Source organism: Capricornis sumatraensis, chromosome 20 (assembly GCF_032405125.1).
Source record: "Capricornis sumatraensis isolate serow.1 chromosome 20, serow.2, whole genome shotgun sequence".
Classification (NCBI taxonomy): domain Eukaryota; kingdom Metazoa; phylum Chordata; class Mammalia; order Artiodactyla; family Bovidae; genus Capricornis; species Capricornis sumatraensis.
Genome location: NC_091088.1, coordinates 55,819,685 through 55,832,855, shown reverse-complemented (window position 1 = coordinate 55,832,855; position 13,171 = coordinate 55,819,685). Strand labels below are relative to the sequence as shown.

Sequence of the window (13,171 nt, the reverse complement as noted above, 5' to 3'; positions counted from 1 at the left end):
GACGCAAAGGGCAAGCTATGTGGAACGTGCCACCCTCCCCGAATCTCCACTATTCACCAACCCAGAAGCTCTGGCTTGTTTTCTGTAAGATGCTCTCTCCTGTGCAAAAGTACCTTGATCCCTTGGAGTTTCCAACCACCTTTCTTTCTTTTCTTTCTAAAAGGTTGTGAGTTAGTTGGGTGAATAATGGATCCATCTATCTACTGCTGCTCCACGTGGCTTGTGGGATCTTAGTTCCTCTATCAGGAATTGAACCCAGGGGCCTCCTGCAGTGGGAGTGCAGAGTCCTAATCACTGGACCACTAGGAACTCTTTTCAACCACTTTCTGATCACGGCTGGGACAGGGCCACACTCATGGAAGGCACTCTAGTTAAGGCTGCCGGATCAGCGCTGCTACTTAGTTTATATATCTGCACACGTATACAAAACCTGCTACTTGAGAAAGCCTTCAGGACAAACGACAAGGATGATGTCTCATGGGGTCCTAACAAGGAACTTTAACCGTTTGGGTCGGTCATACTTTTAATGTGAAGAACCCTGGTCTTCACTGAAATGCAGGTAGAGAACACACGACATATACATGTACCTGACAGTCATAAAAACATGCTGAGAGAGGCTGGGACAGACCCATTCTGTAGATTAACAACAACCTCCAGCTACCACACGCCAGTCTCCATGTTAGCTGTGTGGGCACCATTTTGAGCTGTTTTCCAGATCAGGAGACTTAATAGTTAAAGGATAAAGGCCGCTGCCCACAGGCATGCAGCTAGCGAGTGGCAGAGCTGGGATTCAAGCCCAGGTCTGTTTGGCTCAGAAATCTAAGCCTTTCCATTTCACACAATTGCTCTCACCTGACGATGTTCTTTTGAGCTGCTGTGGGCTTGAGCCAGGTCTGGATTGCTGCCCACTGACCCCCCGGCAGACTGGACTCAGAAAGTTAAGAGTCTGGGACTGTGCTACCATGTATAGCTGACCTCTGACCAATACTGTAGGCCAAGAGTATTATGGGGAAAAAAAAGAACCAGAGAGGACTTTCCAGGTACCCAAAAGGCCCGTTCCCTCTCCTAGGGGACGATGGTCACCAGGAAGTACCTGATCTAGGATATAGTTGCGCTTCTTGCGGGCAGCAATCTGGATGAGACGGTTGAGGCACTGAGTGGCCTGCTGGATCAGGACGTCCCAGCGGCCGGCGTAGTTTCGCTGACGGCGTAGGCCCATTACCTGTGGGCAGAGTGGTGAGGGGTGGGTGGGGGTCCTGTTTGCTAGGCAGCAGGCAGTTGGGGGGGGCGGGGGTAAAGAGGGGCTGCGCTTACCCGCATCTTATCCATGATGGCATTGGTACCCAGGATGTTGTACTTCTTGGAGGGGTTGGAGGCTGCGTGTTTGATGGCCCACGTGGTTTTGCCAGCAGCGGGCAGGCCCACCATCATTAGAATCTATGAGAACAGGACCAAGAGGGGCGCTGTGAACAGTGTGTGCAGCCTGGCATCACCACTCGCTGAAGACCATGAGGGTGACTCTAAACCTCACAGCCACCTCTGGGAAATGGAAGCAGTAACAGTGTCTACCTCACAGTATTGCTGTTGCGAGTGAAAGAGATGAGGGTTGTGAGACTTTCAGCAGAGGGCCTGCTGTTATCATGAATATTAACATTTCTGTTTAGGCAAGATCCAGGGGCGTCTGACAGGGAAAGGCCCATGGAATGGTACAACATTCCTGGAGTCTCAGATGGGGACAGATTGTATGTGCAAGGACAAGCACCATTTCTAGTTAGTACCTTTAAAATTTGGCAAACATTGGATGCAAGTCAAATGCGTAAGAGGAGGAAAATAGTTTGAAGCTACTAACAACAAATTTCAAAGAGGTGTTCATGTGGTTAAGATAAAAGCTCACCAAAAACTGTTAAGGGTAGGGTATCAAAATGCTTACTTATACTGTAAGATCTCAACAATAAAATGTGTGTATAACTGGTACCTAATACAGAAAAAAGCATAGGATAAACTTCAAAACTCTTAAAAGGAAACATTTGTAGATGGTGGAATTACAGGAAACTCTCCTTTATATTTCTTAATTTTCTAGAATAAACGCAAAATCACTTATGCACCAGAAAAACAAAAATTGAGAATCAAGACCAGGAGTACAGCTTTTGCAGCCAAATCAGCTCCAAGCCCAGGTACCATTTTTGTTCTCAGACAGGCTAGGGCAGGAGTGTGGAGCCACACAACCTCCTCCAAGAACCTGCTCACCAAAGTGCCTTTGCACCTTTTTTCTGCTAGAAGGCCTCCTTTCTCAAGATTCTGACCTCACTCAAGGAACAGTGTGGCAACTTCTGGGATCTTTCTGGTATTTAGTTATGATAGTCCAGCCCTCTTTGGCCTAAGCCACGCCCATACCCCTCACTCTCCCCGAAACTAGGACGCTCATCCACACTCAGCTGCAGGCAGGCCTCCTGTCTATGCAGCAGTGTGGCTCTGCAGAGGTGGCCACCCAGGCAGGCTTCCAGGCCCCTCACCTCACACTCTGCCTTGCTCTTTGGTCCGACGGTACCCCGGATGCGCTCACTCAGGGGAAGGTGCTGGATGAAGGTGAAGCCTGGGAGGACAGAACAGTAGGGCTCTGCCCGCTGCCCGAAGTTGAACTCCACTGCACAGTTCTTCACCAGGACGTGAGGATAGAGGGCCTGACCCCCTAAGGCTTCCTTCTGGATTCGGAAGGCAATGCCCATCCACTTCCCATTTTTGGTGAAGGAAAGTTCCACGTCATTTCCACATTCAAAGTCCTACGGGAAAAAAGTCAAAGAAAGGTAAGTTCCAATGCTCTGTGTAAGGTATGAGGAACCATAAGTCAGGGAGCAGACGTAAGGGGTGGAAACAGCTTGCGCCCCAGATTCAAGTGCAGCCCTCCTCAACATATAGACGTGCTCGCCAGCCCCAAGGAATGGCTCAGACCATATGAGCCCAAGGCCCTCTTTGGCCATAACCCAGAAGTGGATGTGAAGTGTGTAATTTTAGGAAGTTCCAAGTATTTGAGTCTTGTGCCTAGCCTAAGATGGAGAGGAAGCTGTCCTGTCCATTCTCAACTCCCACAAGATAATGGATGGAAAGAAATTCACAGCAGGGCCTGTTAAGTCAAGCCTGGCTCCACAAGTGCATCCATTTATATGTTCAACACACGCTCCATGAGTTCCTGCTCTTCTTGATGTATATTCTAGTCATCTGAGCCTGACAAGAGTTCAGAGCCTAGTGGGAAACCAGACAAGGACATTATTCTAATTCAGTGAGAACACCCACGCAGGATCAAGATTCTCTGAGGAGGACCCTGTAAGCCAAGCCCTGAACAATAAATGGGAACAAGCCAAGTTTGTGGTGAGAGAAGATAGTCCTTAAGAGAAGTGCTTATGTACAAATCTGGCAGTGAGAGGACACAAGGTCAGACTGGCTGAAGCATAAAGAACTGGGAGGTGGTTAACTTCAGGTACAGCCGGCGGCTGGAAGGGAGCATATTCATTAATTCAACAATTCATTGAGTCCTTACTGATCAGCTGAGGTTTAGTGTCAAGATCCTGTTTTGGAAGGCAGATGGCTTCAGTTCTATCATTTACTACATCTTCAGTTTCCTTATCAAAAAAGATTCCGCAATACAGCAGAGTTGTGCTAAGGACTAAACAGGTTAATGTATTTCCTACGATGAGAGCATGAGTGGGTGGTCTCACTCCCAGATGCCAGACACTGCTCTGGACTGAAGCGTGGGGGCGGGGAAGGAGTTTAGATTCCTGCTGATGGCAGCAGAGCAGAGCCCCTGACTTGTTCCTAAGAGCAGAACTGCCTGGTCAAAACTGTGTTTCACAAAGATCACTTCAGCTGCAGGGCAAAGGTTAATAATTAAGGAAGACTCAAAATTTGTGGTCGTAAGTAGGCGGGAGCAAAGGCTGAGTGGTATTCCTTCCCCTCCTACATGCAGAGACCACCTTGGGACTTGCCTTTGAGCAGCTGTGAAAGCCCCCTTCCCCCAAGAAGCCTCCTCGCCACCCTCCTCAGGGGTCACAGGGCACAGTTCCACATGGTCCTTCGTGTCTCTAAGCGCCCATACAGGTAGAGGTCATGCAGGGCAGACACACAGACATCCGCTGGACTAACCCTGCCTCAGCTCCTGCAGTATGATCCCTCCCGTATCTTCGCACCTGAGCAAGAATCGCCCCGGTCACTTTTGCTCTGTTGTGGAACTGAACATAGCAGGGGCTAACCTTTCTTATGTCCACCAGCTTCAACTACAGGAACTTACCTCCCTGTACGGAAACCAGCACCCTCAACTGACAAATCCGGCTCAACAGAGCCAACAGTCAAGGAGGCAAGCGTAACGGTGTCACTTCTGCTGAAACGTCTCCAGGTGCCACTCTAGGGCCTGAGGACCCAAAGTCCTAGCTTGGCACTGCTCAAAGTCTGTGTTTTCACAGCCTCACCTCTCACACCTCTCTGTGCTGTCCCCGAGGCGCCAAGTATTTCACTCCTTATGGTTTGCTGAAGTGAGCTATACTGTCCTTTCCACCTGGAAGGTCATCTGGTCCTGTTTTGTGAATGCTGAGAACTCAAGCTCTGACACCAATGTCCTCCCTACTAGTTCCCCTACAGGTCACTGATTTTTCACACCCCTTCTTAACCCTTTGCTCTGAATCTTTTAAAGTGATGCCATCACTTCATGGGAAACAGATGGGGAAACAGTGACAAACTTTATTTTTGGGGGCTCCAAAATCACTGCAGATGGTGACTGCAGCCATGAAATTAAAAGACGCTTGGTCCTTGGAAGAAAATTTATGACCAACCTAGACAGCATATTAAGAAGCAAAGACATTACTTTGCCAACAAAGGTCCATTTAGTCAAGGCTATGGTTTTTCCAGTAGTCATGTATGGATGTGAGAGTTGGACTATAAAGAAAGCTGAGGGCTGAAGAACTGATGCTTTTAAACTGTGGTGTTGGAGAAGACTCTTGAGAGTCCCTTGGACTGCAACTGGAGATCCAACCAGTCCATCCTAAAGGAAATCAGTCCTGAATATTCATTTGAAGGACTGATGCTGAAGCTGAAACTCCAATACTTTAGCCACCTCATGTGAAGAACTGACTCATCTGAGTAAACTCTGGGAGTTGGTGATGGACAGGGAGGCCTGGCGTGCTGCAATCCATGGGGTCGCAGAGTTGGACGTGACTGAGCAACTAAACTGAACTGAACTGATCCTTTAAACAAAGGAAACTGAACACAAAATCTTAAAAAACAGAAGTAAAGATGAACTGGCTGAAGCAAGAGTCAAGGCCCTAAGTTCCCAAGTGTCACACACTCAGAATGTCACGCCCGAATGAGAGCGTGGGGAACACAGTCACGATGATGACACATTAAACTGCTACAACCTCTCTGGAGTTGGACTACAGTCTTGACAGTAGCTATCAAAAATTAAAACTATACCTCTGACTCAGAATTCATGCTTTCAGTAGCATATATCCTACAACTGTATGCCCACAATAACGCAAGAATGTGCAAACTGTTCACTCCAACACCGCTAAATGTCCTCCAACAGGGAAGTGGGAGACTAAATCACACAGGACGTCCATGAATGGGAACATGAAAAGCCCTCCAAGATACTCTGGTAAGTGGGAAATGATAAGCTATCACTGCAGCATCAACTGTTCCAAGAAATAACTTTCAGGTCCACCAGGGGAAACTGACACCTACATTAGAATACTAGGAAGCCACTAAGTAAAATGATGAGAAATTAACCAAATCTCTACTAAGAGAGAACTGATTATATAAATATGGTAGATCAACACAATGACTGCAGATTATATAAAAAACAAAGAAGTCCTCTAGGTAATGATATTAAAAAAAACCTCTAAGATATACAGTTAAACAAAGACAGATACAGAATAACATGTGTAATATGCTACCTTTTGTGTAGAAAAGAAAAATAACCACCACCTTTCCTGTATTTTGATAAAGAAATGCTGAGTACCAGCGGGCTCATGTGTAGGGGAGGGCATATGTGAACCAGGGGAAGGGTCTGAAGAAGACTTTATACTGTATACCTTTCTGTATGTCCGGATATTTTTGAAATCCGTAAGAATTTATTAACTATCCAACAGTGTTTTAAATTGAGCTAGATTTATACTTTCTGTGCAGATGGGAAAGATAGCTGAGATTTACTGTTAAATTGAAAAAAATGCGAGGCTTGGAACAGTATGCAGAATATAGACATGGTTAATTTTTATTCAAGAAAACATGCTTTTTATTAAAAAGATAATGAGATCATGACTGACAAAAGACTGAAAAATTGTTTTAGACTAAAAAGACATGACAAGAAAATGCAATCAGTGATCCTGAACTACAGACCAAATTGCTCTAAAGAATACTGTTGGGACAGCTGACAAAACTTAACCATGGACTGTGGAGTAGATAATAGCATTAAATCAACATTAAATTTGATTACTGTGGTAAGAGAATAGCTTTATTCTTAAGAAATGCATACTAAAATATTAAGGAATAAAGACAGAAAATAGGCATCTTACTCTCAAATAGGTCAGATAAAAATCATATACATACACATACATATATTTGAGAAAAATGGTAAAGCAAACACTAGAATCTGGACAAGATTCTATGAGAATTCTATGGCTTTTCTGTAAGTTGGAAATTCTTTCAAAGAGGGGAGAAAAAAAGACGGACAAAAAGAAAAAAGAGTACCGTGTATATAAGTATGAGGGAGAGGAGGAAGAAGGGAGCGGGAACAAGGCCAAGAGGAAGCATCCACCTGGTTAACCACTCTCCCTGGGGCTTCATGGCATATTTTTACAAACATTTAACTTCCAATGATCATAGTGTTAAAGAGTATTTCCTGAGCATTCATTCTCTGCCAGACACTGTTGTAAGTGCTTCTCATGGTTTACTTTAATGACACAACATGAAATTCTGAGGTAGGTGTGAGAATCCCCACTGAAAGGAAACTGAAACACAGGGAAGGCAGGGCTGTGAGTTGAAACGCAGGGACTGGGTCTGGGCCTAGGGATTCTGGCCCCAGAACCATCAGTCACACTCTATACCTCTGTGAGTGCTGGTTACTGCTCTTGGGAACTAAAGTTCAGCAGCAGTTCAGGTTTCTTCTACCTTGTTCTGTTTTGCATCCACCCCATCCTCCTAAAAGGCAATGCACTACTGGAAGCCTGGCTAAACCAATGAGATGAAGGAAGGGAGAAGTTCTGGGATGAGATGATGCTAAAGTGTGGGCAAGAGCCAACACCACTGCCCTTGAGAACAGACTGGCTATTTCATGGGCTTCCCAGGTGGTGCTGGTGGTGAAGAATCTGACTGTCAATGCAGGAGACACAAGAGACAAGGGTTTGATCCCTGGATCAGGAAGATCCCCTGGAGAAGGAAATGGCAACCCGCTCCAGTATTCTTGGAGAAAATTCCACGGATAGAGGAGCCTGGCAGGCTACAGTCCATGGGCTTGAAGAGATTCGGACAATTGAGCACCTGCGCATGCTGACTACTCCACAGGAAAGAGAAGAAATTCCTTAGTTTGCTTAGGAAATGTCACTCTGGCATCTAGAAGTTGTGCATGTCTGACATCCCCAAACATCTTCAGGATGCCATCTGAAAACTTTGCACAAAAGACCAGAGGGGGGACAATGGCAGAATTTTGCACAAAATGACCACAAACATTTCAGTGGTCACAGAGAAACAGAGGTATGGTGAGAGCAGCCGGACAAAGGGCAGACAATGGACAAAGGTATTCTGAAAAAGATGTTGCAGGTTGACCTCACAGGACCAACATTTGGCTCTGCCAACTCCCACGGGCTGCCAGCACTCACCACAAAGCAGCCAATTACATCATTCTCTGCAAACTTGTCTCCATAGTTTTCAAAGCGGCTATTGGTGGACTTCTTCCCAGTGCCTCCGTAGCCATAGGAGAAAGGCTCTTCGCCTGAAAGAAGAAACAGGCAAAGGCAGGTTAGACCTGAGATGGTCACAATGGCCTTTACGGCAGTTACAAAGTTTTAAATTAAAACAAATAAAAGAAACATTTTCTTTGCCAGTTCTAGAATCAGGTGCTTTTGGGGGAGGAGGTAAGAAAGCTTCCATTGAAAGGAAGCCCTTCATCATGCAGAGATTCTGAGGGTTTGATGGCTTTAGGTGTTAAGTCTGAGAGTTAGAGCTGACCTGAACTGCTTTGAACAGAAAGGGAGAACTGGGGGAAAAAGGGAGGAGGGAAGAGAGAAGCTGGGATGGAGGAAGGCTGTACACTAAGGCACATTTCTTCCCTGTGACATTCAACATTCAGTTAAGTCTCCTAACAGTGTCTGGTGTCTGTTTTTGGTGTCAATGAATTTTGGTCAGAAATCAGTAAAGAGGTTTTGCTTCTGCAGACCACGAGGTCTAACCCATAGGAAAGGTACCGATTTCCTCAGGCTACACAACTGGGTTCTGAAGAAAGATGACTGAGACCCCCCGGGCCCTGAGTTACAGAGATATTAGGCCAGAAACCTAAGTTCTGGCAGTAAAGCAGGCGCCAACAAGCATAAATTCCAGGCCCAGCTCTAGCCTGAATCAGCTGTGTAACCTGGACATATGCTTGACTGTTCTGGGCTTTGTATCTTTATCTGCATCAACTATTCTCCATTTACATCTCAAAACTGAAACAAAGACAAGAGGAGATGACATATGAATCTTAAATAAAACTACTAATACATGTCAAAATGAAAACTGTACATTGCTTTTAACCTACCATTTCTACTCTTAAGGCTCAGACTAATTACATACAAGGAGAGCTCAAGTGTTTTACTATAAAAGTTTGTAATCAATGTAAATGACCTACAAAACATTTATAAATAGGTAATACAATTATAAAATGAAAAATTATGCAGTGGTCAAAAAATCTATACTTATTTACAAAAATATAACCATCAACATTAAGTGGGGAAAAGCAGTCAGTCTACAACAAAGTTCTGTAACATATCCCATTTGAGATTCACAAAGGACAAAGAAACTGTCTCGAAGAATGCAGATGAAAATGCTAACACTAGTTGTTATCTCACAGGTTTAGAAGGATTTTCATTTCCCCTCTCTGTAACGGCCTGAATTTTCACACGGAGCAGGCATTATTTTCACAATCAGAATGTTTACATGATCAAGAAAGAAAGTCTCACCATCGGTCACTGAAATCAGTCACCTGGGGCCAGAAGGTCATTAGGGCCTCGGGAATCTGTGAAAATTCAAAACCTCTCAAGACAGCCCCTCCCTGCCTCTCTCCACCAGCCAGCCCTGGCCCCACTGGTCTTTCTCTTTCACTCTGGGTTAGGTTCTGGACAGAACATTCCAGACAGAACTCAGTGGAACTTGAGGACCTCATTACTCTCACCATGGTTTGAGAACAGGAGTCTACCGGTCTTTTATTTTTTTAAAGGGAACGGTTTTCTGAAGAGAACTTTGGACCCTGTTCTTAAAGATGAAGGATAAATTTTTTGTAGAAAAGTTGTTGTATGACTGTGGTGGTCCTTCCAGTTAAATCCTGTAAGTCTGAAGCTAGGCAGCACCACAAACCTAATCCCTGTGTCTATTCCACCCCAGGGTAGTTCTGTTCTGGGTCCAATGTGGGAGAGAGAAGCTGAGGAAGCTTGGGAATCCAGGCATCAAGGCACCCGCGCTACTCTCTGGACTGCTTGGCTGACCCCCCTCACCTAGCTGAGTGCTGCAAGAGTCCAGGGACCAACCAATGCGGACCACGTGGGGGTCGGGCTCTGTAGACGGAAGGTGCTTCACAGAGATTTCTTCATTGATCTGGGGACAGAGAAAAAGGCGGCTCAGAATTGATTCTCTGGAGGCTGACAATTTAGGAGGCAATACAGGTGGGAAGTGCACAGATGTTAAAAAAACAGGAATGGCTTCTGTGGCTGGGGAACATGTATCTGAGCTATCTGAAGGGCCAGCTATACCGAAACCAGGGCCTCCAGAGGGCTCAGGAGAGTTCAGGGCCAGAGAGATGAGAATTTAAAAATAGTTATTTTTTAGCTTTAATACTTGGTACAAGGCAAACAGGGACTCTCACAACATTTGGTGTGGACACATAAATTGGTGTAATGTCTTTGGAGGGCAGCGTAACAGTCTTACTATTAACAGCAAATGCACATGCTCTGTAACCAAGCAGTTCAACTTTCAGTCTGTCCTAGAGACACACACACACACACACAAAGGGCACGGCGGCGGTCTTTACGTTGAAAAGGAAGGAAGGAAGAGAGGGGAAGAGGAAGGAAGAAAAAACCGCCTGTAAAGTACCAGTCACATTAAGGCACATCCATGCCACAGAATGATACAGCAGTTAAAATGAACAAAGCAGGGCCAATACACTGGTACGGAAAAACGTTCGAGATATATAGTGTTAAGTAACAGGAGCAGAAAAAATAAAAGGCACCTTCTGACTTAACTTTTAATTAGCAGTTAATTATCTAATAATCAACATTTATCTTATTAGTTTGTGGCTTTTGGAAAGTTACTCTAGTAATTGACTTTTGGACACACGATTTTCACATTTTAACATCTCCAGAGTCAGTATATATGTCTTACAACTGATGTCCGAAAGCACTGTTAGTTTAATTGGCAGTTTCTCTAAGCACACAAAACAATGTGCAACTTGGAATCAAGTGTCTTAGTCAAATACGATAACCCTTGGTCTCAGTTTCCACCTCTGAAAAATGGGGGACAACAGTACATATTTTGTGAAGAGATGGTGAAGATTAATGGAGATATCCATGGAAAGAACTTGGCACTGTACCTAGCACATGCAAGGTATTCTATAGATATTAGCTATCACAAATAAGTTTGGATATACAAAGGACACACAAGAAACTGTTAACACATAAAGTATCTCTAGAGGGTAGGATGGGGCTGGGAGGATTTGAGTATAACTCTGGTTTTTACTCTTCTGTGCTCTCCGACCTTTTACTAAACGTGACCAGGTATTATTTTCATAAATACACTTTGACGTGGAACTATGGAGAGATAATGGTAGAGGACATCCGGACAGCAGAACCCTACTTTGCCCTACTCTCACCTGGCCTCCCTTTAACTGGCCAGGGCCAATTCTTTCCAGCTCACTGTTTTTCCAAACAACTCCTCTCCCCAGCTCTACAAACATATCACCCTCGAATGGCTGGCTATATAGCACCTAGGTCAAACCCCATCAAGGAAAAAATCCACTTGATGAAGCAACGTATGGTCGCCTTGCTTTCCCCATATGTTTAGCAATGACCGTTCTCACGAATTCATTTTACTCTTTCTTTGGCCTGAACATAAAATTCATGTTCAAATTTCTTTTGCAATCATGGCTCTGACCAAGGATGGATCTGCTTTCTTTCCCCATCCCTCTGTTGCTCCCACTTACCTTCATCTCAAAGCACACGCGGCCCCTTCTGACCCCGTAGCTGGCACGGGCTCCTGACCATAGGTATGCAAAGCCTTCGATCGTGAGCGGGTAGCCACTACTCCGGTCTCGGGCCACCTTGAAGTGGAGGTCACAGTTATCTGTGGAGGGAAAAGCCTGTAGTTGGCTGATGTTTTAATGCTCCCCAGAGGGACAGGCCAGAGAAGGCAATGGCACCCCATTCTAGTACTCTTGCCTGGAGAATCTCAGGGACGGGGAGAGCCTGGTGGGCTGCCGTCTATGGGGTCGCACAGAGTCAGACACGACTGAAGCAACTTAGCAGCAACAGCAGCAGAGGGACAGGCAGAGGTAAGTTTCCTAAGAGTGTTAACCAAAAGCACACAAGCTGACATGGTGTGGGGATAGGTTCACGAGAAACCAGCCACACCACCTAACCATTCTCTCTTTTAGCACAAAGGCCCTACAATACTGCAAACTGGACTGCGCAGGATGAAAGCTGCCATTCCACAGAGGAACTAGGGTTCTTCACTGGGTTGGGGTCCAAGGATGGCTGTCAAGGGGGCTCCTGCAAATAATACACACATGCCTCTCTAATGGGGCTAGTGGTGAAGAACCCGCCTGCCAGTGCAGGAGACATAAGAGAGGTGGGTTCGATCTCTGGGTCTGGAAGATCCCCTGCAAGAGGGCATGGCAGCTCACTGCAGTATTCTAGCCTGGAGAATCCTATGGACAGAGGAGCCTGGTGGGCTACAGTCCATAGGGTCACAAAGAGTTGGACACAAGTGAAGTGACTCAGCATGCACACTTGCTAGGGAGAGGGTCAATATCCTTTCAAGTGATTCTAGAATTTAAAAGGTTAGAGTCTCAGATGATTTTAGAATTTAGAAAAGATTAATTCCCAACACCATAAACTTCAACCATCTCCCATGCTAACTCTATCAGTGTGGAATATCAGTCATGCTCCTGCTGCCAAGAGCAGCACCAACAGCTGACCCTGATCCACACCCGGCACCCAGGACCACGGTCAGGTGTGCCACAGGTTCCCAGCTCCTTGCGTGGGCCCAGGACTCTGCTGCTCAGACTCCCCACTCTGCCAGGGGCCACCCATGTCTCTAGGAGTCTTTCCTGTCTGTCTCGTCCAGTAGGCTCTCTCCTTTCTCTAAAGGTTGAGTGCCATCGTCTGTACATTTGGCATTTAATCAGATGCTGCTTCATGAACCACTGCCACCCAATACTTAAAAAATTAACACTCCATTTTACTCTGAATCCTTTAGCTCCTGTGATAAAAGGGACTGTATACGAGATGTCTTTACCTCTTTTAAAGCATGTAGCCATTGGTTTATAAACACGAGCTACATAAACAAGCACACGAATGAACTGCTATTAATTTTCTGCTCTGTTGAAAAGTGCAGTCCTCAGACTTGACTGGGCTTCTGGGTGTGTTCAACAATTCAGATTCACAGGCTCTACCACTTAAGAGTCTATCTGAGGAGGCCTGAGAAGGGACAGGACCTCTATATTCGTTCCCCCAAGTATTTAGATGCACGGTCAAGGGGGAAGTCACTTATGTAGAGGAAACAAAACGGAACTGGGGGACAGAGAGCAGGGCAGGCCAGGTTAATGCCTGAGGAGACAAGGTAGCATTGGTTTCACCAGGAACGTGAGCAGCGGATGGAAACTGGGGAAATGGCTGTCAAAGAGTTAAGTTTCCCCAGCAGCACTCAGGTTCCCTTCTTGATTAGATGACAA

General features: G+C 45.6%; 1 protein-coding gene across 2 annotated transcripts in view; it reads right to left on the bottom strand.

Moving 5' to 3' along the window:
• HNRNPUL1 (heterogeneous nuclear ribonucleoprotein U like 1) overlaps positions 1–13,171 on the bottom strand; it is a 32,482-nt gene that overhangs the window by 11,690 nt on the left and 7,621 nt on the right. For both annotated transcript variants that reach the window (XM_068993489.1, XM_068993490.1), the window contains exons 5-10: positions 11,423–11,562; positions 9,723–9,822; positions 7,857–7,969; positions 2,514–2,780; positions 1,315–1,437; positions 1,094–1,222 (exon numbers count right to left, since the gene is read on the bottom strand). In XM_068993489.1, coding sequence (XP_068849590.1) covers positions 1,094–1,222; positions 1,315–1,437; positions 2,514–2,780; positions 7,857–7,969; positions 9,723–9,822; positions 11,423–11,562 — 872 coding nt within the window. The remainder of the gene's footprint in view (positions 1–1,093; positions 1,223–1,314; positions 1,438–2,513; positions 2,781–7,856; positions 7,970–9,722; positions 9,823–11,422; positions 11,563–13,171) is intronic.